The sequence below is a fragment of the Carcharhinus amblyrhynchos genome, unplaced genomic scaffold, assembly GCF_965287045.1.
Source record: "Carcharhinus amblyrhynchos unplaced genomic scaffold, sCarAmb.v2.hapA scaffold_705, whole genome shotgun sequence".
Classification (NCBI taxonomy): domain Eukaryota; kingdom Metazoa; phylum Chordata; class Chondrichthyes; order Carcharhiniformes; family Carcharhinidae; genus Carcharhinus; species Carcharhinus amblyrhynchos.
The window spans coordinates 35,614-59,508 of NW_027650445.1; the positions used below are offsets into that span (position 1 = coordinate 35,614).

Sequence of the window (23,895 nt, forward strand, 5' to 3'; positions counted from 1 at the left end):
GGCGTCCGGGGCTCCCTCAGATTCAATGCCCCGGTAAGAGGGAGGGGGAAATCCGCGGTGGAACGGATCCGCTCCTTTCTTTCTTTCTTCCCTTCTACGAGGAACAACCTCAAGCCGCAGCAGCATCAACCACACGCACCGCCGCCATCTTCGGCCAGGGCGCTCGCTCTGCCGCCCGGCCAGACTGCGGGGTAGTCGGGGGGGGAGGAGGGGCGGGGGCAGGGGAGGCACCGCCCACCAACCTCTGCGATTGGTCCGCCCGCTGGCACCCCCCCCACACCGCCCACCATTGGTTGCTGAGGATGTCTGTCATTCCCAGTAGTGCCGACATCACCGATCGTATTGGTGAATCTCCACGTCTGTCACAGACAGGTCCCGCCCATCGGTGCGTCCCCGCTCTCTGATTGGCTGTCTGACATGTGCCCAGGGCCCGCGGAAGCGGGGGGGGGGAAGGAAGGGGACGTCCACGCATGCGCCTCGTCCCCCCCCCACTCGTCAATCCAATCGGCCAAAACCCCGCCCACAAAGCCGGGGGGGGGGGGGGGGCGCCGCCCCAATCCGTTCGGGCCTTGATTATGTCCCGCCTACCACGCAGCAGACCCCCTCGTTCTATTGGTCGAGCGATACGTCGGTCAGCATGACGTCATCGTTTCCCCGCTCACCGTCGCCAACCGGCGACATTCTGCGCAGGCGTCGCGCCTTCGTCCGCTGCGCCTATAAATAGAGCCGGGCTGCTCGCAGTGCCTCCATTCCCCAGTCGGGACAGTCTTGGCTGGGAAGTAGGAGGTTTTATTTTTAAGTCACCAAGCCGGTGTAACAGAGAAAGCGAATAAAGAAGGTGGACATTCTCCAGTTGGTGTGCTTGACTATTTGATTTTTCACTGTTTCTATTGCAGTTTATTATCAGTTATGTGCGTACATGTGTATGAGACCGTGTTTCTCGCTCCGGGCCGCGTAGCGCAGGCGCGGCCGAAGAGGCGACGGTTAGGATTTGAATCTAGCGCGGGGCGGTGACATCTTGAGGTCGGGTGGGCGTGGTTTAGAATGCGCATGTGCGCTGAGGGGGGGTGAAACCGTGCTGGTGGAGTTACGTGAGTTCCTCGAAGGCGGGACGTGAGCATGGCGGACGGGACGTCGGCACGCCGTGCGGTGAGCGTCAGCACGCCTTGACGGGATGTCAGCGCCGGTGTGTGAAACGTCAGCACGCCGGTGCTTGTACGTGGCCGAGCCTGTGTTCTACGTCAGCGCGCCGGTGCTTGTACGCGGCCGAGCCTGTGTTCTACGTCAGCGCGCCGGTGTGCGTGGCCCCACCCCCGCGGGGGGGGGGGCGTGGGGCCGGGGCTCCCCTCTCAGTCAATGGCGGCCGGAGGCGGCGGCGGCGGCCGCGGCTCCTCCGCCGACAACAAGTGGTGCTTCAGCCGCCAGCAGCTGGACGACAGCCCGTCCCGCCGCGGCGGCCTGGACCGCGACAAGGAGCTGGCCTGCCGCCAGCAGGCCGCCAACCTGCTGCAGGACATGGGGCAACGCATCAACGTGTATCCTTCAGACAGGGGGGGGGAAAGCACACAGGCTTCAACCGGGTACAGGCCGCAGGAGCGGGGGGGGACAGGCTTCAACCGGGTACAGGCCGCAGGGGGGAGAGGGGGACAGGCTTCAACCGGGTACAGGCCGCAGGAGGGGGGGAGACAGGCTTCAACCGGGTACAGGCCGCAGGAGGGGGGGACAGGCTTCAACCGGGTACAGGCCGCGGGAGGGGGACAGGCTTCAACCGGGTACAGGCCGCAGGGGGACAGGCTTCAACCGGGTACAGGCCGCAAGGGGGGGGAGACAGGCTTCAACCGGGTACAGGCCGCAGGAGGGGGACAGGCTTCAACCGGGTACAGGCCGCAGGAGGGGGGGAACAGGCTTCAACCGGGTACAGGCCGCGGGAGGGGGACAGGCTTCAACCGGGTACAGGCCGCAGAGGGACAGGCTTCAACCGGGTACAGGCCGTGGGGGGGGGACAGGCTTCAACCGGGTACAGGCCGCAGGGGGGGGACAGGCTTCAACCGGGTACAGGCCGCAGGGGGGGGGGGACAGGCTTCAACCGGGTACAGGCCGCGGGAGGGGGACAGGCTTCAACCGGGTACAGGCCGCAGAGGGACAGGCTTCAACCGGGTACAGGCCGCGGGAGGGGGACAGGCTTCAACCGGGTACAGGCCGCAGGAGGGGGGGAGACAGGCTTCAACCGGGTACAGGCCGCAGGGGAGGGAGAGGGGGACAGGCTTCAACCGGGTACAGGCCGCAGGGGAGGGAGAGGGGGACAGGCTTCAACCGGGTACAGGCCGCAGGGGGGGGATAGGCTTCAACCGGGTACAGGCCGCAGGAGGGGGGAACAGGCTTCAACCGGGTACAGGCCGCAGGGGGGGGATAGGCTTCAACCGGGTACAGGCCGCAGGAGGGGGGGACAGGCTTCAACCGGGTACAGGCCGCGGGAGGGGGAGAGGGGGACAGGCTTCAACCGGGTACAGGCCGCAGGGGGACAGGCTTCAACCGGGTACAGGCCGCAGGAGGGGGACAGGCTTCAACCGGGTACAGGCCGCAGAGGGACAGGCTTCAACCGGGTACAGGCCGCAGGAGGGGGACAGGCTTCAACCGGGTACAGGCCGCAAGGGGGGGGAACAGGCTTCAACCGGGTACAGGCCGCAGGAGGGGGACAGGCTTCAACCGGGTACAGGCCGCAGGAGGGGGACAGGCTTCAACCGGGTACAGGCCGCAGGAGGGGGACAGGCTTCAACCGGGTACAGGCCGCAGGAGGGGGACAGGCTTCAACCGGGTACAGGCCGCAGGAGGGAGAGGGGGACAGGCTTCAACCGGGTACAGGCCGCAGGAGGGGGGGGACAGGCTTCAACCGGATACAGGCCGCAGGAGGGGGGGGACAGGCTTCAACCGGGTACAGGCCGCAGGAGGAGGGGGACAGGCTTCAACCAGGTACAGGCCGCAGGGGGGGAGCAAGAGGGGGAGAGGCTTCAACTGGGTCCAGGCCGCAGGGGGGGACAGGCTTCAACCGGGTACAGGCCGCAGGGGGGGGGAGACAGGCTTCAACCGGGTACAGGCCGCAGGGGGGAGCAAGAGGGGGAGAGGCTTCAACTGGGTCCAGGCCGCAGGGGGGGACAGGCTTCAACCGGGTACAGGCTGCAGCGGGGGAGCAAGAGGGGGAGAGGCTTCAACTGGGTACAGGCCCAGGGACGACAGGCTTCAACCGGGTACAGGCCGCAGGGGGACAGGCTTCGACCGCGTACAGGCCGCAGGGGGGATAGGCTTCAACCGGGTACAGGCCGCAGGGGGACAGGCTTCGACCAGGTACAGGCCGCGGGGGGATAGGCTTCAACCAGGTACAGGCCGCAGGCGGGGGGGGGGACAGGGAGAGAGGGACAGGCTTCAACCGGGTACAGGCCGCAGGGGGGGAGCGAGAGGGGGAGAGGCTTCAACCGGGTACAGGCCCCGGGGGGGGAGAGGCTTCAACCGGGTACAGGCCCCGGGGGGATAGGCTTCAACTGTATACAGGCCGCAGAGGGAGAGGGGGACAGGCTTCAACCGGGTACAGGCCGCAGGGGGGAGAGGGGGACAGGGACAGGCTGCAACTGGGTACAGGCCGCGGGGGGAGATAGGGGGACAGGGACAGGCTGCAACTGGGTATAGGCCCCGGGGGGAGGGGGGACAGGCTTCAACTGGGTACAGGCCCCAGGGAGAGAGGGATAGGGGGACAGGCTTCAACTGGGAACAGGCCGCAGAGAGAGACAGGGATGGCGAGAGGGATAGGGACAGGCTTCAACTGGGAACAAGCCCCGGGGGTGGGGAGTGGAGAGAGACAGAGGGGCTGCAGGATATGGGGCAGCACATCAACGTATCCTTCAGATAGAGGGAGGCACAGGCTTCAACTGGGAGCAGGCCCCCGGGGGGGGAGAGAGGGGCAGGAGGAGAGGGACAGGCTTCAGCTGGGAACAGGCCCCAGGGAGGGAGACAGCGAGAGAGGGACAGGGATAGGAGGGAGAGACAGAGACAGGCTTCAGATGGACAGGCCTGGGGGGGGGGGGGGGGGTGGAGAGAGAGACATGGAAAAGGGGAGATAGAGACAGAGGGGGATAGGGAGGCACAGAGAAAGGTTGCAGTACACGGGGCAGCGCATCAACATGTATCCCTCACATAGAGGGAGGTAGAGGCTTCAGCTGGGAGCAGCTCACAGGGACAGAGAGGGAGGGAGAGACACGGAGAGAAGGAGGTTTCACCTGGGAGCAGGCCCTCGACAGAGGGGCGAGGGTCAGGGAACATCCATATATTACCATTCTATTGATACCTGTATGTGTGTGTACCCCAGGTATAAAGAGACGGGGGGGGGGCATTCGTATATATCACTGTGTGTATATATAGATGTATATGTGTGTATAAGCCTCAGGTATAGAGATGGGACACATCACCATGTCTGTACGTACCCCAGGTATAGAGAGAAGTGGGGGGCAGACATTCAGGTGTATAACTCTGTGGGTATACATAGATGAGAGGGTGTGTATATACGCCAGGTATAGAGATGAGATACATGTCTGTATATGCGTGTGTGTGTATATATAGGCCCCAGGAAGAGAAAGATGGAATATACATATATCACCGTTGCCTGTATGTGTGTGTGTGTGTTTGTATGTGTATGGTCCTAGGTATAGACAGGGAGAGACAGCGGACACTCAGATCTGGGCGTGCAGGTCCACAGATCCTTAAAAGTGGCAGCGCAGGTGGAAAAGGTGGTGAGGAAAGCCTAGGGTATGCTTGCCTTCATCGGCCGGGGCATCAAGTATAAAAGTTGGCAAGATTATGTTACAGTTATTGGTTAGGCCATGTTTGGAATGCTGTGTCCAATTCTGGTCACCACACTACCAGAAGGACGTGGAGGCTTTGGAGAGAGTGCGGAAAAGGTTTACCAGGATGTTGCCTGGTGTAGAGGGTATTCGCTATGAGGAGAGAGTGAATAAACTGGGATTGTTCTCCGTGGAAATACGGAGGCTGAGGGGGTGACCTGATGGAGGTTTATAAGATTTATGGGGGGGTTATAGATAGGGTGAACAGTTGGAAGCATTTTCCCAGCGTAGAAATGACAATTACAAGGGGGCAAGGTTCATTGGAGATGTGGGGGCGGGGGGGACAGTTTTTTACACAGAGGGTGGTGGGGGCCTGGAATGCACTGCCAAGTGAGGTGGTTGAGGCGGATACGTTAGCCACATTTAAGACTTATCTGGACAGACGGGGAATAGAGGTTTACAGACAATTGGTCTAGATAGGTCAGTGTGATTGAAGCAGGATTGATGTGTCTGTCTATATATATAGGTTCCAGGTATAGAGAGAGGCAGCGTACACTCATATATCACCATGTCTATATGTGTATATATACGCCCCAGGCATAGAGACAGGGAGACAGTGGACACTCATATCCCACCATATATATATGTACGTGTCTCTATATATAGACTTCAGGTATACAGAGAGAGAAACAGGGGAGACTCGTATATCTGTGTGTGTGTATCTACATAGACCCCAGGTATAGACATGTCTATATAAAGTGTGTGTATCCATATAGGCTCCGCTGGGATTTGAACCCAGGATCTCTTGCTTACTAGGCAGGCGCTTTAACCAACTAAGCCACAGAGCCTGTTACTGTATCTATATAGGCCAGAGGTATAGAGAGAGAGACAGGGGGGACTAGTGTATCTGTGTGTGTGTGTACCTATATAGGCCCCAGGCATAAAGAGAGAGAGAGAGAGACCGAGGACACTCATATATACCATCATGTCTGTTTATATATAACATATGTGTGTGTCTGTGTATATATAGGTCCCGTGTATAGAGAGAGACAGGGGACATTTAGATATCACCGTGCGTGTGTGTGTGTATATGTATATGATATATATACGTCCCCAGGCATAGACAAAGAGGCAAGATGTGTGTGATAGCTCCTCAGTCTCATTTACAACCGATGCTTCCAGCCCTTTTCTGGAATACTGGGTCCTGATGTCCACCTCCCAGTGCTGTCCAGCCAGGGAGCCTTTGTATGTTTACACTGCAGTTGTCTCTGATCTAAGCACCGACCAGAGTTATTGCTTTTAACATTCACTCTCCAGCTCTCAGCTCACGATCAACACAGCCATCGTGTACATGCACCGCTTCTACATGCTTCAGTGCTTCACCAAGTTCCATCGCAACGTAAGGCTTTACCCAACAGTGACACAGTGGGTTAGCGCTGCTGTCTCACAGCGCCAGGGACTTGGGTTCGATTCCCCGGCAGCACGGTGACACAGTGGGTTAGCGCCGCTGCCTCACAGCGCCAGGGACTCGGGTTCGATTCCCCGGCAGCACGGTGACACAGTGGGTTAGCGCTGCTGTCTCACAGCGCCAGGGACCCGGGTTCGATTCCCCGGCAGCACGGTGACACAGTGGGTTAGCGCTGCTGTCTCACAGCGCCAGGGACCTGGGTTCGATTCCCCGGCAGCACGGTGACACAGTGGGTTAGCGCTGCTGCCTCACGGCGCCAGGGACCCGGGTTTGATTCCCCGGCAGCATGGTGACACAGTGGGTTAGCGCTGCTGTCTCACAGCGCCAGGGACCCGGTTCGATTCCCCGGGGGGCACGGTGACACAGTGGGTTAACACTGCTGTCTCACAGTGCCAGGGACCCGGTTTCAATTCCCCAGCAGCACGGTAACACATTGGGTTAGCGCTGCTGCCTCACAGCGCCAGGGACCTGGGGTCGATTCCCCGGGGGCACGGTGACACAGTGGGTTAGCGCTGCTGCCTCACAGCGCCAGGGACCCGGGTTCGATTCCCCGGCAGCACGGTGACACAGTGGGTTAGCGCTGCTGCCTCACAGCGCCAGGGACCCGGGTTCGATTCCCCGGGGGCACGGTGACACAGTGGGTTAGCGCTGCTGCCTCACAGCGCCAGGGACCCGGGTTCGATTCCCCGGCAGCACGGTGACACAGTGGGTTAGCGCTGCTGCCTCACAGCGCCAGGGACCCGGGTTCGATTCCCCGGGGGCACGGTGACACAGTGGGTTAGCGCTGCTGTCTCACAGCGCCAGGGACCCGGTTCGATTCCCAGGGGGGCACGGTGACACAGTGGGTTAGCGCTGCTGCCTCACAGCACCAGGGACCCGGTTCGATTCCCAGGGGGGCACGGTGACACAGTGGGTTAGCGCTGCTGCCTCACAGCACCAGGGACCTGGGGTTGATTCCCCGGGGGCACGGTGACACAGTGGGTTAGCGCTGCTGCCTCACAGCGCCAGGGACCCGGGTTCGATTCCCCGGCAGCACGGTGACACAGTGGGTTAGCGCTGCTGCCTCACAGCGCCAGGGACCCGGGTTCGATTCCCCGGCTTGGGTCACACTGTGCGCGGAGTCTGCGTGTTCACCCTGTCTTTGCATGGGTTTCCTCCCACAGTCCATTGATGTGCAGGTTAGGTGGATTGGACATGCTAAATCGGACATCTTTGGACACTGAGGGACAATTTAGCACGGCCAATCCACCCTAACCTACACATCTTTGGACTGTGGGAGGAAGCCGGAGGGAACCCACGCAGACATGGGGAGAACATGCAGACTCCGCACAGACAGTGATCCTAGCCGGGAATCGAACCCGGGCCCCTGGCACCGTGAGGCAGCGGCGCTGACCCACTGTGCCAACCCCAACGTTTGCAGCCGTTAATTTTTCTTCCTCCAGCAACTGCTAACCTAAAGCTGCGGGAATGTGGCAATTACTCTCTGAATGACCCTGTTCTGTCTACACTCTGGATGTACGCACCGTATCCCACTCACACCAAACTGTGTTTCGCGCAGAGCGTCGCGCCGGCTGCCCTCTTCCTGGCAGCCAAGGTGGAGGAACAACCTCGCAAGCTGGAACATGTCATCAAGGTGGCTCACGCTTGTCTCAATCCTCAAGACCCACCTCCCGACACCAAAAGCGATGTAAGTACTTGCTGTTTCACCGCCCGCGCCGCTGGTTTGACCCTGGTCTGTGAGTCGCTGTTTGAGTAAATTTATTCCACTCCTGTCCGGTGAGGTTGACTGACAGGAGTTGTCAGAACCAGGCGGAGTGCAAAAAGGGAGAGGAAGAGACAGAGGACAGAGAGAGAGTGAGATGGAGGGCGGAGAGAGATGGACGACAGTGAGAGATGGAGGGCGGAGAGAGCCAGAGGATAGAGAGAGCGAGAGATGGAGGACAGAGAGAGATGGAGGGCGGAGAGAGCCAGAGGACAGTGAGAGAGAGAGATGGAGGGCGGAGAGAGACAGAGGACAGTGAGAGAGAGAGATGGAGGGCGGAGAGAGACAGAGGACAGTGAGAGAGATGGAGGGTAGCGAGACATGGAGCGAGTACGAGAGAGTGCCCGCATGTACGCACGCAATAGTGTGTGTGCGTGCACACGCAAGAGTGTGTGCACATGCGTGAGACCGTGTGCACACATGTGCATGAAAGTGTGTGTTTGACAGGGTCAACGTAGGGGGAGCTTTACTCTGTATCTAACCCCGTGCTGTACCTGTCCTGGGAGTGTTTGATGGGGGGGACAGTGTAGAGGGAGCTTTACTCTGTATCTAACCCCGTGCTGTACCTGTCCTGGGAGTGTTTGATGGGGGGGACGGTGTAGAGGGAGCTTTACTCTGTATCTAACCCCGTGCTGTACCTGTCCTGGGAGTGTTTGATGGGGGGACAGTGTAGAGGGAGCTTTACTCTGTATCTAACCCTGTGCTGTACCTGTCCTGGGAGTGTTTGATGGGGGGGACAGTGTAGAGGGAGCTTTACTCTGTATCTAACCCCGTGCTGTACCTGTCCTGGGAGTGTTTGATGGGGGGACAGTGTAGAGGGAGCTTTACTCTGTATCTAACCCCGTGCTGTACCTGTGTGTGCATGTGTCTGCGCGTGTGTGCACATCTGAGAGGGTGTGAGAGATACAGTGTGTGTGTGTGTGTTTGTGTGTGTGACAGAGAGGTGCGCAGGTCAGAGGGAGAGTGCGCAAGCGAGCGGCGGAGCGTGTCTGTGGGAGTGATGCTGTGTAACACTGTGGGCCTCCCTGCTGCTGATTCTCAGTGAGTAACCAGTCTCTTCTCCCCCCCCACCCCCCAGGCGTACCTGCAGCAAGCTCAGGACCTTGTCATTCTCGAGAGCGTGATCTTGCAGACCCTGGGTAAGTGCTGGGGCGTGCGTGCATGCAGGCATCGGCCCTCAGGACGAGCGGTCCAGCACGGCGCACACTGCTGTCCCGCACAGCCTGTGTTCTCGTGCTGCGCAGGCGGGGGGCAGGGTGCTTTACTCTGATGACTGTGACCAGCTCCTGTCCGCCGCTGACTCTCCCACTGTGCAATGTCCCATGTCTTGCAGGTTTTGACATCACCATCGACCACCCTCACACACACGTGGTGAAGTGTACTCAGCTAGTGAGAGGTAAGGAAGATAAAGGCAAGTAAAAAAAGAACGCAACAGGATAAGTGGTTTAAATATTACTCAGATAACCTCGGCGGCGTAGAGGGAGCTTTACTCTGTATCTAACCCCGTGCTGTACCTGTCCTGGGAGTGTTTGATGGAGGGACAGTGTAGAGGGAGCTTTACTCTGTATCTAACCCTGTGCTGTACCTGTCCTGGGAGTGTTTGATGGGGGGGGGACAGTGTAGAGGGAGCTTCACTCTGTATCTAACCCCGTGCTGTACCTGTCCTGGGAGTGTTTGATTGGGGGGGGGGACAGTGTAGAGGGAGCTTTACTCTGTATCTAACCCCGTGCTGTACCTGTCCTGGGAGTGTTTGAAGGGGACGGTGTAGAGGGAGCTTTACTCTGTATCTAACCCCGTGCTGTACCTGTCCTGGGAGTGTTTGATGGGGGGGACAGTGTAGAGGGAGCTTTACTCTGTATCTAACCCCGTGCTGTACCTGTCCTGGGAGTGTTTGATGGGGGGGACAGTGTAGAGGGAGCTTCACTCTGTATCTAACCCCGTGCTGTACCTGTCCTGGGAGTGTTTGATTGGGGGGGGGGACAGTGTAGAGGGAGCTTTACTCTGTATCTAACCCCGTGCTGTACCTGTCCTGGGAGTGTTTGAAGGGGACGGTGTAGAGGGAGCTTTACTCTGTATCTAACCCCGTGCTGTACCTGTCCTGGGAGTGTTTGATGGGGGGGACAGTGTAGAGGGAGCTTTACTCTGTATCTAACCCCGTGCTGTACCTGTCCTGGGAGTGTTTGATTGGGGGGGGGGAACAGTGTAGAGGGAGCTTTACTCTGTATCTAACCCCGTGCTGTACCTGTCCTGGGAGTGTTTGAAGGGGACGGTGTAGAGGGAGCTTTACTCTGTATCTAACCCCGTGCTGTACCTGTCCTGGGAGTGTTTGATGGGGGGGACAGTGTAGAGGGAGCTTTACTCTGTATCTAACCCCGTGCTGTACCTGCCCTGGGAGTGTTTGATGGGGGACAGTGTAGAGGGAGCTTTACTCTGTATCTAACCCCGTGCTGTACCTGTCCTGGGAGTGTTTGATGGGGACAGTGTAGAGGGAGCTTTACTCTGTATCTAACCCCGTGCTGTACCTGTCCCTGGGAGTGTTTGATGGGAAGAAATCCCACAACACCAGTTTAAAGTCCAAATGGGTTTATTTGTAGCAGAAGCCGCAAGCTTTCGGGACAGCCTGTCCCTTTGTCATTGTGAATCATTGCTGATTCTCAGTGTCACCCGGTACTGACTGCTGTCTCTTTCTCTCCCCTTCTCCCTCCAGCCAGCAAGGATTTGGCGCAGACCTCGTATTTCATGGCCACTAACAGGTTGTTAGTCACTAGACTGTTTCACTGTACTTGTCTGTCTGTGTTCATGCATTGGCATGTTGTAACCTATGTGTGGGATCGCCTGTGTGTGTATGCGTGCCTGCCTCTGTGTGTGTGTGTGTGTGTGTGTGTGTGCCTGCCTGCCTGTGTGTGTGTGTGTGTGTGTGCGCCTGCCTGTGTGCGCCTGCGTGCCTGCCTGTGTATGTGTATACGTGCCTGTGTGTGTGTGTGTATATAGTAAAAAGTCTGACAACACCAGGTTTTAGTCCAACCTATTTATTTGATAATATACTCACTAGCTTTCGGGGTTACCCCCTTCGTCAGGTGAATGGAGAGTTCTGGCCTCAACTCTCTCCATTCACCTGACGAAGGGGGTAACCCCGAAAGCTAGTGAGTATATTATCAAATAAATAGGTTGGACTAAAACCTGGTGTTGTCAGACTTTTTACTGTGTTTACGCCAGTCCAACGCCGGCATACCCACATCATGTGTGTATATATACATGCCTCTTTGTGTGTGTGTGTGTATGTGTACGTGATTTGTGATAACGGAAAGATCCAGAGGATGTTGGTTTCACTCCCACCGTGGTTTTGGGGAATGACGTGAGGGGAGGGAGTGGGGGGGAGTGTTGCTGGTGGGATTTGAATCCAATGAATAAAATGTTGGATTAACAGCGAGTCTCGGTAACGGTGAAACCGTTATGGATTGTCGGAAAAACCCATCTGGGTCTCTAATGTGCCCTTAGGGAAGGATATCTGCTGTCCTTACCCTGGTCTGGCCTACACGTGACTGCAAACCTCTCCAGCGCACGCACGCACAAAAACACAACCAGCGATATGGTTGGCTCTGAACTGCTCTCCCTCCCCCCTCCTGAAATGGTCGAAGGAGATTCTCAGTTCAAGGGGCATTTACGGATGGCGCCATGCCATGCGATGTCCCACATTCCATGCGCACTCGCAGTGTCCCTGTGTCACTCGCACACGGAGTTCCAGGTGTGATTTGCGAGTGCTGTGTTTTAACAACCCTCACATTCTGTGCGCACTCGCAGTGTCCCTGTGTCACTCGCACACGGAGTTCCAGGTGTGATTTGCGAGTGCTGTGTTTTAACAACCCTCACATTCTGTGCGCACTCGCAGTGTCCCTGTGTCACTCACATGCTGAGTTCCAGGTGGGATTTGTGAGTGCTGCGTTTTAATGTTCTCTGTTTTCTTCTCCTGCTCCCCCTTTCCCCACATGTCCTGTACCCCCTCCCCGCTGCTCCCGGGCAGTCTGCACCTCACCACCTTCTGCCTCCAGTACCCACCGCCCGTGGTTGCCTGTGTCTGCATTCACCTGGCCTGCAAGTGGTCCAACTGGGAGATTCCCGTGTCCACGGATGGTAAGAACTGGTGGGAGTATGTGGACCCGACCGTCACGCTGGAATTACTGGATGGTGAGTCCACGCTGTGGGGGAAAACTGGCAAGGCTTTCCCTGGGGGAGGGAGACCTAACGGGAAGGAGAGCAGCACTGTGTTGACCCGTTACAGACTGCTGATATTTGTATTCTTCTGCCCAGCTTCTATAGATTAAAGAAAGAATCACTGCAGAATTACAAGATCCAGCACGGGGTTAGATACAGAGTAAAGCTCCCTCTACACTGTCCCCCCCATCAAACACTCCCAGGACAGGTACAGCACGGGGTTAGATACAGAGTAAAGCTCCCTCTACACTGTCCCCCCCATCAAACACTCCCAGGACACGTACAGCACGGGGTTAGATACAGAGTAAAGCTCCCTCTACACTGTCCCCCCCATCAAACACTCCCAGGACAGGTACAGCACGGGGTTAGATACAGAGTAAAGCTCCCTCTACACTGTCCCCCCCCATCAAACACTCCCAGGACAGGTACAGCATGGGGTTAGATACCGAGTAAAGCTCCCTCTACACTGTCCCCCCCCATCAAACACTCCCAGGACAGGTACAGCACGGGGTTAGATATAGAGTAAAGCTCCCTCTACACTGTCCCCCCCCCATCAAACACTCCCAGGATAGGTACAGCACGGGGTTAGATACAGAGTAAAGCTCCCTCTACACTGTCCCCCCATCAAACACTCCCAGGATAGGTACAGCACGGGGTTAGATACAGAGTAAAGCTCCCTCTACACTGTCCCCCCATCAAACACTCCCAGGACAGGTACAGCACGGGGTTAGATACAGAGTAAAGCTCCCTCTACACTGTCCCCATCAAACACTCCCAGGACAGGGACAGCACGGGGTTAGATACAGAGTAAAGCTCCCTCTACACTGTCCCCCCCATCAAACACTCCCAGGACAGGTACAGCATGGGGTTAGATACAGAGTAAAGCTCCCTCTACACCGTCCCCATCAAACACTCCCAGGGCAGGTACAGCACGGGGTTAGATACAGAGTAAAGCTCCCTCTACACCGTCCCCATCAAACACTCCCAGGACAGGTACAGCACGGGGTTAGATACAGAGTAAAGCTCCCTCTACACTGTCCCCCCCATCAAACACTCCCAGGGCAGGTACAGCACGGGGTTAGATACAGAGTAAAGCTCCCTCTACACCGTCCCCATCAAACACTCCCAGGACAGGTACAGCACGGGGTTAGATACAGAGTAAAGCTCCCTCTACACTGTCCCCCCCATCAAACACTCCCAGGGCAGGTACAGCACGGGGTTAGATACAGAGTAAAGCTCCCTCTACACCGTCCCCATCAAACACTCCCAGGACAGGTACAGCACGGGGTTAGATACAGAGTAAAGCTCCCTCTACACTGTCCCCCCATCAAACACTCCCAGGACAGGTACAGCACGGGGTTAGATACAGAGTAAAGCTCCCTCTACACTGTCCCCCCATCAAACACTCCCAGGACAGGGACAGCACGGGGTTAGACACAGAGTAAAGCTCCCTCTACACTGTCCCCATCAAACACTCCCAGGACAGGTACAGCACGGGGTTAGATACAGAGTAAAGCTCCCTCTACACTGTCCCCCTCCATCAAACACTCCCAGGACAGGTACAGCACGGGGTTAGATACAGAGTAAATGATGTGGGATGTGTCTGCGTGGTCGCATGCTCTGTCTACACTGCCTGTTTAATCCCGACTCTGTTGGTTTGCTGTCTCCCTGGCAGGTCTAACACACGAGTTTCTGCAGATCCTGGAGAAAACCCCCAACAGGCTGAAGCGGATCAAAAACTGGCGGGTGAGATATCGCAAGGATATTTGGGGGGGGGGGGGGGGGGGTCAATTTCCAGGGATATCTTGCGGGGTGGGGGTGGATTTGCAGGGATTACGGGGGGGGGATTTGCAGGGATTACGGGGGGGTCATTATTTGCAGTGATTACGGTGGGGGGGTTATTTGCAGGGATTACGGTGGGGGGGGATTTGCAGGGATTACGGTGGGGGGGGATTTGCAGGGATTACGGTGGGGGGGGATTTGCAGGGATTACGGTGGGGGGGGATTTGCAGGGATTACGGTGGGGGGGTTATTTGCAGGGATTACGGTGGGGGGGTATTTTCAGGGATTACGGTGGGGGGGATTTTCAGGGATTACGGTGGGGCGTTATTTGCAGGGATTACGGTGGGGGGGATTTGCAGGGATTACGGTGGGGGGGATTTGTAGGGATTACGGTGGGGGGGTTATTTGCAGGGATTACGGTGGGGGGGTATTTTCAGGGATTACGGTGGGGGGGATTTTCAGGGATTACGGTGGGGCGTTATTTGCAGGGATTACGGTGGGGGGGATTTGCAGGGATTACGGTGGGGGGGATTTGTAGGGATTACGGGGGGGGATTTGTAGGGATTACGGGGGGGGATTTATAGGGATTACAGTGGGGGATTTGTAGGGATTACGGTGGGGGATTTGTAGGGATTACGGAGGGGGATTTGTAGGGATTACGGTGGGAGATTAGGGATTACAGAGGGGGATTTGTAGGGATTACGGGGGGGGGATTTGTAGGGATTACGGAGGGGGATTTGTAGGGATTACAGAGGGGGATTTGTAGGGATTACAGAGGGGGATTTGTAGGGATTACGGGGGGGATTTGTAGGGATTACGGAGGGGGATTTGTAGGGATTACGGAGGGGTATTTGTAGGGATTACGGTGGGAGATTAGGGATTACTGAGGGGGATTTGTAGGGATTACGGAGGGGGATTTGTAGGGATTACGGGGGGGGATTTGTAGGGATTACAGAGGGGGATTTGTAGGGATTACTGAGGGGGATTTGTAGGGATTACAGAGGGGGATTTGTAGGGATTACAGGGGGGGATTTGTAGGGATTACAGAGGGGGATTTGTAGGGATTACAGAGGGAGATTTATAGGGATTACAGTGGGGGATTTGTAGGGATTACGGTGGGAGATTTGTAGGGATTACAGAGGGAGATTTGTAGGGATTATGGCGGGATTTGCAGGGATATTGGGCAGAGAGTGGAGACTGAATTAGGTGTGTACACGGAGTGCTTTGCGGGGGGGTGTTGGGTGTGTGTGGGGAGGCCCTCGCTGAATTGTGTCGTCCCCACGTCGCAGGCGTGCCAAGCGGCCAAGAAGCCCAGGACGGAAGGTGCGGAGGACGCCCAGCAGCTCCCCGGCCTGGCGCCCCCCCCCTCGATGGACAGCGCCTTCTCCGAGCTGATGAGCATCGTGGCGTCGAGCGTGGGCGGAGGAGGAGGCGGCGGAGGAGGAGGAGGAGCGGGGTCCCAGCAGCCCGGCTCCTCCAGGTCCTGGCCCCAGCTGGAGGGCGAGACGGAGAGCGGCGAAACGGCGGGGCAGGGAGGGGCGGCCCGGAGGAACGCGGCTGGCCCCTTACGGGTCAGCCTGAGCGAGTACAGGGCCAAGCACGCCGAGGGGCTGGCCGCCCACAAACGCAAGGCGGAGCCGGGTGGCCGGGAGGAGAACGCCCAGACCCTGCCGGAGAGGGAGGCCAAGGAGAGGGAGGCCAAGGAGAGGGAGCGGAGGCAGCGAGACGCCCGCCACCCCCTCCCCATCCGCATCCGTCTGCCGCCCCCCTCTGCCGCCGCCGCCCCCCCCCCCCAGGGCGAGCCGCCGGGAGCGGCCGAGGAGCAGCTGCGGGTCCGCATCAAGGTGCCGGCGGAGGAGGCCGGCGGGAGCCGGAACCGCGAGCGGCGGAGGGAGCCCGCGTCCAACCACCACCGTCACCGTCACCACCACCACCACCATCACCACCACCACCACCACCATCATCACCGACACCACCAGCAGCAGCAGCACGGGGCGGGGGCGACACCGGCACCGGCCCCCCACGGCAGGCACGCCCCAGCGGGCAGGAGGGAGGAGACCCGTCAGCGTCCGGCCCGGGAGGGGGAGCCCGCAACCCACCGCCTGCCGCCCCCGCCCCCCTCCAGGCCCGGCAAGCCGGTCAAAGCCCTCCTCCCCCCCCCCACCACCACCTCCTCCTCCACCACCTCCTCCTCCTCCTCCTCCTCCCGCTTCAGCAGCATCCTGGACCTCCCCTTCCCCCCGGCCCCCTCCTCCTCCTCCTCCTCCTCGGACAGGGAGGCTAACGGCCACGGGGGACTGGCCGAGCACAGCCACTACCAGGACACCTTCGACATGCTGGAGTCCCTGCTCAGCGCCCAGGGAGTGCCCCCCGCCGCCCCCCAGCCCCGCTTCGACTTCCCCCCGCCCCCCGGCGGGGCCGCCCGCCTGCCCCCGCCCCTCCCCGCCGAGCCCCCGCCCCCCTTACCCCCCCTGCCCAAGTGAAACCGCGGAGCGGGGCGCGGGGGGGGGGGAGCACGAGATGCGGCGGGTGGGGGGGGGAAGAGTCAGACACTGAGCTCATTCAGGGGTGTCCCTGTGTATATCTGTGTGTGTGTGTGTGAGAGAGAGTGAGCGATTCCTGTGTAACAGGCTCCTGGGGAAAAGGGGCTGAATGGCCTCCTTCTGTTCCTGTGTAACAGGCTCCTGGGGAAAAGGGGCTGAATGGCCTCCTTCTGTTCCTGTGTAACAGGCTGGAGAAGGGGGAGAGGGGCCTGAATGGCCTCCTCCTGTTCCTGTGTAACAGGCTGGGAGAGGAGAGGGGCCTGAATGGCCTACTCCTGTTCCTGTGTAACAGTCTCCAGGAAAAGGGGCTGAATGTCCTCCAGTTCTTGGATAGGGAGGGTGGGGGGGTGGGGCGTTGTTTAGGTTAGTCTGGGTCATTCAGCTCCCCTCTAATGTCCTCCACCACCACCCCCCCCCCCCCAAGCCCCCATTCTCCCCCACCCACTCACTCACGGCAGCTTTTAATTGAGGGAGTGTATTGGAGTGTGGGGGTAATAGATTCTCACTGTGGTCTGGTGGGGGGTGGTGTAGGGTCTAGACTGTCCCTCCCCAGCCCCCCTCCCCCAGGGCATTGTTCGGAGATAACGGGGGGGGGGGGGGGGGGTTGTATTGTATTGGGGTGTATTGTACACAGTGTAAATACAGGCTCAAGGAGCCTTCTGCTTTTGCAACCGTGTGTATATAAGGGAGAAAGAGAGAGAATATGTAAAGGTATATCAGTATTCCATTCCCTCTCCGCCTGCCCAGCCGCCATGTCAAACCTAATCATGTTCCAGAATGTTCACTGCAGGGTGGGGGGTGAGGGGTTCCCGTAACAACAAACTGCTCTCATCCGCAACGCGCTCTCCGTCCGAATTGTGAGCAAGCTGGGGAGAGCTGTCTCTCTGTCTGTGTCTCTCTCTCTCTCTGTCTGTGTCTCTCTCTCTCTCTGTCTGTGTGTCTCTCTCTCTCTGTCTGTCTCTGTCTCTCTCTCTCTCTGTCTCTCTCTCTCTGTCTCTCTCTCTGTCTGTGTTTCTCTCTCTCTCCCCCACTTTCCCCTCACGACACAGCGTTGCTTACGGGGGGGGGGGGGGGAGGTAGAGCGCCTGATTTTGCGCTCTCGATCCGTGATTTTTCTCTCTCGATCTGTGAATTATTTTTCCTACCCCCCCCACCCCCTCTTCTGCCAACCCCTTTCCTGGGGATGAAGCATGATGTCTTAGTCGCAGGTGTGTGTGTGTGTGTGTGCGCGCGCGCACATGTGTACATACGTGTACATTTGTGTATACATGTGTGCGTATATACACGTGCATGTGTATACACTTGTGTGCATATATACGTAAGCACGTGTGTATATACATGTATGTGTGCGCGTATATACATACGTGTGTGTATACATACACGTGTGCACACATACGTGTGTATTTATATGCATGTGCACACATACGTGTGTATGTATATGCGTGTGCGCACATACATGTATGTATGTGTACATGTGTGTATGTATATGCGTGTGTGCACATACGTGTGTATGTATATGCGTGTGCACATACGTGTGTATGTGTGTGCGTACGTGTGTGTATGTATATGCGTGTGTGTATGTGTGAGTGCACATACGTGTTTATGTATATGCGCGTGCACATATGTGTGTATGTACATGCGTGTGTGCGCACATACGTGTATATGCGTGTGCACATACGTGTGTATGTATATGTGTGTGCACATACATGTGTATGTATATGTGTGTGCGCATACATGTGTGTATGTATATGCGTCTGTGTGCACATACGTGTGTATGTATATGCGTCTGTGTGTGCACATACGTGTGTATGTATATGCGTGTGTTTGCATATACATGTGTATGTACATGTGTGTGTGCACATGTGTGTATGTATATGTGTGTGCACATACGTATGTATATATGCGTGTGCACATACGTGTGTATGTATATGCGTGTGCACATGTGTATGTATATGCGTGTGTGTGCACATACGTGTGTATGTATATGCGTGCACATACGTGTGTATGTATGTGTGTGCACATACGTGTGTATGTGTGTGTGCACATACGTGTGTGTATATGCGTGTGTACATGTGTATATGCGTGTGCACATACGTGTGTATGTATATGTGTGTGCACATACGTGTGTATGTATATGCGTGTGCACATACGTGTGTATGTATATGCGTGTGCACATACGTGTGTATGTATGCGTGTGCACATACGTGTGTATATGTGTGTGCACATACATGTGTATGTACATGCGTGTGTGCACATAGGTGTGTATGTATATGCGTGTGTACACATACGTGTATGTATATGCGTGTGTGCACATAGGTGTGTATGTATATGCGTGTGTGCACATAGGTGTGTATGTATATGCGTGTGTGCACATACGTGTGTATGTATATGCGTGTGTGCACATACGTGTGTATGTATATGCGTGTGTGCACATACGTGTGTATGTATATGCGTGTGTGCACATACGTGTGTATGTATATGCGTGTGTGCACATACGTGTGTATGTATATGCGTGTGTGCACATACGTGTGTATGTATATGCGTGTGTGCACATACGTGTGTATGTATATGCATGTGCACATACGTGTGTATGTATATGCGTGTGCACATGTGTGTATGTGTATGCGTGTGTGCACATACGTGTGTATGTATATGCGTCTGCACATACGTGTGTATGTATATGCATGTTTGCACATACGTGTGTATCTGTGTGTGTGCACATACGTGCATGTATGTAGATGTGTGTGCATACATGTGTGTATGTATATGCGTGTGCACATATGTGTATGTATATGCGTGCGTGTGCACATACGTGTACGTACGTGTGTGCACATACGTGTGTATGTATATGCGTGTGCACATACGTGTGTATGTATATGCGTGCACATACATGTGTATGTATATGCGTGTGTGCACATACGTGTGTATGTGTGCACATACGTGTATGTATATACGTGAGTGTACGTGTGTATATGCGTGTGCACATACGTGCGTGTGTGTGCACATAAGTGTGTATGTATATGCGTGTGTGCACATAAGTGTATGTATATGCGTGTGCACATACGTGTGTGTATGTATATGCGTGTGTGCACATACGTGCGTGTATGTATATGCGTGTGTGCACATACGTGTGTATATGTCTGTGTGCACATACATGTGTATGTATATGCGTGTGCACATACGTGTGTATGTATATGCGTGTGCACATACGTGTGTATGTATATGCGTGCGCACATACGTGTGTATGTATATGCGTGTGCACATACGTGTGTATGTATATGCGTGTGCACATACGTGTGTATGTATATGCGTGTGCACATACGTGTGTATGTATATGCGTGTGCACATACGTGTGTATGTATATGCGTGTGCACATACGTGTGTATGTATATGCGTGTGCACATACGTGTATGTATATGCGTGTGCACATACGTGTGTATGTATATGCGTGTGCACATACGTGTGTATGTATATGCGTGTGCACATACGTGTGTATGTATATGCGTGTGCACATACGTGTGTATGTATATGCGTGTGCACATACGTGTGTATGTATATGCGTGTGCACATACGTGTGTATGTATATGCGTGTGCACATACGTGTGTATGTATATGCGTGTGCACATACGTGTGTATGTATATGCGTGTGCACATACGTGTGTATGTATATGCGTGTGCACATACGTGTGTATGTATATGCGTGTGCACATACGTGTGTATGTATATGCGTGTGCACATACGTGTGTATGTATATGCGTGTGCACATACGTGTGTATGTATATGCGTGTGCACATACGTGTGTATGTATATGCGTGTGCACATACGTGTGTATGTATATGCGTGCGCACATACGTGTGTATGTATATGCGTGCGCACATACGTGTGTATGTATATGCGTGCGCACATACGTGTGTATGTATATGCGTGCGCACATACGTGTGTATGTATATGCGTGCGCACATACGTGTGTATGTATATGCGTGCGCACATACGTGCGTATGTATATGCGTGCGCACATACGTGCGTATGTAAATGCGTGCGCACATACGTGCGTATGTAAATGCGTGCGCACATACGTGCGTATGTAAATGCGTGCGCACATACGTGCGTATGTAAATGCGTGCGCACATACGTGCGTATGTAAATGCGTGCGCACATACGTGCGTATGTAAATGCGTGCGCACATACGTGCGTATGTAAATGCGTGCGCACATACGTGCGTATGTAAATGCGTGCGCACATACGTGCGTATGTAAATGCGTGCGCACATACGTGCGTATGTACATGCGTGTGTGCGCACATACGTGCGTGTATGTACATGCGTGTGCGCACATACGTGCGTGTATGTACATGCGTGCGCATACGTGCGTGTATGTAAATGCGTGTGCGCACATACGTGCGTGTATGTACATGCGTGTGCGCACATACGTGCGTGTATGTACATGTGTATGTGCGCACATACGTGCGTGTATGTACATGAGTGTGTGTGCGCACATACATGCTTGTGTGTATATGAGTGTGTGTGCATGTGTATAAACATGCATGTGTATATACACACTGTGTGTGTGTATGATCCAGAGCCCAGAGGACCGAGCACTTTAAAAAAGTCGACTTAAAGGAAAAAATAAGACAGAAAGAGAGAGGGGGGGGGGCAGCATAACTCACTGGAAGGGCCGGTCCCTCTTTTCCATCGATAGAGCTTGGAATAGTTTTTAAAAATTTATCTTGTTAAAGCACCCTTCCCCACTTCCTCCTTCCCTGTTCCCTGCTCCCCCCCCCTTCCCCACTCCCCTCTCCTCCATACCAGTGCAAGCTGTCCGCATGGCTGGCTCACTGGTGTAAAACGGGAGGAGAGGTGTGTGTGTGTGTGTGTGTGTGTGTGTGTGTTGGGGGCAGGGGACGGGGAATTGTACAGAATTGTACATACATTTTTGTATGAAAAAAAAACCAAGCAGCAGAAACGGAAAGATAGAATAAACAGCAGCAATCTCAGGTTTTAGCAGTGTGGTCCGGGGATGGATTATATATTGTGATACTGTTATTGAAGTTTACAATTTTGCTGTACTTTGATAAATAAAAGGAAAACCAACCCTCTATCTCCATCACTGGGCCCATTTATTCCGTGTGTTTGTGTGTGTGTATCCCATTCTCCCTCCCCTGTGTGTGTGTGTGTGTGTATATCCCATCCTCCCTACCCTGTGTGTGTGTATATCCCATTCTCCCTACCCTGTGTGTGTGTATATCCCATTCTCCCTACCCTGTGTGTGTGTATATCCCATTCTCCCTCCCCTGTGTGTGTGTGTGTGTGTATATCCCATCCTCCCTACCCTGTGTGTGTGTATATCCCATCCTCCCTACCCTGTGTGTGTGTATATCCCATTCTCCCTACCCTGTGTGTGTGTATATCCCATTCTCCCTACCCTGTGTGTGTGTATATCCCATTCTCCCTCCCCTGTGTGTGTGTGTATCCCATTCTCCCTCCCCTCTGTGTGTGGTGTGTGTGTCCCATTCTCCCTCCCCTGTGTGTGTGTGTGTGTGTGTGTGTGTATCCCATTCTCCCTCCCCTCTGTGTGTGTGTGTGTATCCCATTCTCCCTCCCCTCTGTGTGTGTGTGTCCCATTCTCCCTCCCCTGTGTGTGTGTGTATCCCATTCTCCCTCCCCTGTGTGTGTGTGTGTGTGTGTGTATCCCATTCTCCCTCCCCTGTGTGTGTGTATCCCATTCTCCCTCCCCTGTGTGTGTGTGTGTGTGTATCCCATTCTCCCTCCCCTGTGTGTGTGTATCCCATTCTCCCTCCCCTGTGTGTGTGTATCCCATTCTCCCTCCCCTGTGTGTGTGTATCCCATTCTCCCTCCCCTGTGTGTGTGTATCCCATTCTCCCTCCCCTGTGTGTGTGTGTGTGTGTATCCCATTCTCCCTCCCCTCTGTGTGTGGTGTGTGTGTCCCATTCTCCCTCCCCTCTGTGTGTGTGTGTGTGTGTGTATCCCATTCTCCCTCCCCTGTGTGTGTGTATCCCATTCTCCCTCCCCTGTGTGTGTGTGTGTGTGTATCCCATTCTCCCTCCCCTGTGTGTGTGTGTGTGTGTGTGTGTATCCCATTCTCCCTCCCCTGTGTGTGTGTGTGTGTGTGTGTGTGTGTGTGTATCCCATTCTCCCTCCCCTGTGTGTGTGTGTGTGTGTGTGTATCCCATTCTCCCTCCCCTGTGTGTGTGTATCCCATTCTCCCTCCCCTGTGTGTGTGTGTGTGTGTATCCCATTCTCCCTCCCCTGTGTGTGTGTGTGTGTGTGTATCCCATTCTCCCTCCCCTGTGTGTGTATCCCATTCTCCCTCCCCTGTGTGTGTATCCCATTCTCCCTCCCCTGTGTGTATCCCATTCTCCCTCCCCTGTGTGTGTGTGTGTGTATCCCATTCTCCCTCCCCTGTGTGTGTGTGTGTGTGTGTATCCCATTCTCCCTCCCCTCTGTGTGTGTGTGTATCCCATTCTCCCTCCCCTGTGTGTGTGTGTGTGTGTGTATCCCATTCTCCCTCCCCTGTGTGTGTGTGTGTGTGTGTGTGTATCCCATTCTCCCTCCCCTGTGTGTGTGTGTGTGTATCCCATTCTCCCTCCCCTGTGTGTGTGTGTATCCCATTCTCCCTCCCCTGTGTGTGTGTGTGTGTGTGTATCCCATTCTCCCTCCCCTCTGTGTGTGTGTGTATCCCATTCTCCCTCCCCTGTGTGTGTGTGTATCCCATTCTCCCTCCCCTCTGTGTGTGTGTGTGTGTGTGTGTATCCCATTCTCCCTCCCCTCTGTGTGTGTATGTATCCCATTCTCCCTCCCCTCTGTGTGTGTGTATCCCATTCTCCCTCCTGTGTGTGTGTATCCCATTCTCCCTCCTGTGTGTGTGTGTGTATCCCATTCTCCCTCCCCTCTGTGTGTGTGTGTGTGTATCCCATTCTCCCTCCTGTGTGTGTGTGTGTATCCCATTCTCCCTCCCCTCTGTGTGTGTGTGTGTGTGTGTGTGTGTGTGTGTATCCCATTCTCCCTCCCCTCTGTGTGTGTGTGTGTATCCCATTCTCCCTCCCCTCTGTGTGTGTGTGTGTGTGTGTGTATATCCCATTCTCCCTCCCCTCTGTGTGTGTGTGTGTGTGTGTGTGTATCCCATTCTCCCTCCCCTCTGTGTGTGTGTGTGTGTGTGTGTATATCCCATTCTCCCTCCCCTCTGTGTGTGTGTGTCCCATTCTCCCTCCCCTCTGTGTGTGTGTGTGTGAATATCACAGCCATCTGCCTGGAATCATTGCCCCCCCCAACTCAATGCCTAA

At 55.6% G+C, this 23,895-nt stretch overlaps 1 protein-coding gene and 1 non-coding gene across 2 annotated transcripts in view; one reads left to right on the forward strand and one right to left on the reverse strand.

Moving 5' to 3' along the window:
• Positions 1 to 1,350: 1,350 nt before the first annotated feature.
• Positions 1,351 to 23,895, forward strand: part of LOC145339852 (cyclin-T1-like) — a 31,078-nt gene continuing 8,533 nt past the window's right edge. The window contains exons 1-8 of the mRNA XM_080184386.1: positions 1,351 to 1,535; positions 6,147 to 6,228; positions 7,856 to 7,984; positions 9,138 to 9,198; positions 9,393 to 9,455; positions 10,767 to 10,812; positions 12,081 to 12,244; positions 13,947 to 14,017. Of these exons, the coding sequence (XP_080040512.1) occupies positions 1,357 to 1,535; positions 6,147 to 6,228; positions 7,856 to 7,984; positions 9,138 to 9,198; positions 9,393 to 9,455; positions 10,767 to 10,812; positions 12,081 to 12,244; positions 13,947 to 14,017 (795 nt within the window). The 5' untranslated portion in view covers positions 1,351 to 1,356. The remainder of the gene's footprint in view (positions 1,536 to 6,146; positions 6,229 to 7,855; positions 7,985 to 9,137; positions 9,199 to 9,392; positions 9,456 to 10,766; positions 10,813 to 12,080; positions 12,245 to 13,946; positions 14,018 to 23,895) is intronic.
• trnat-agu (transfer RNA threonine (anticodon AGU)) lies at positions 5,604 to 5,677 on the reverse strand. The gene has a single exon. It is a non-coding gene; the product is annotated as a tRNA-Thr (tRNA).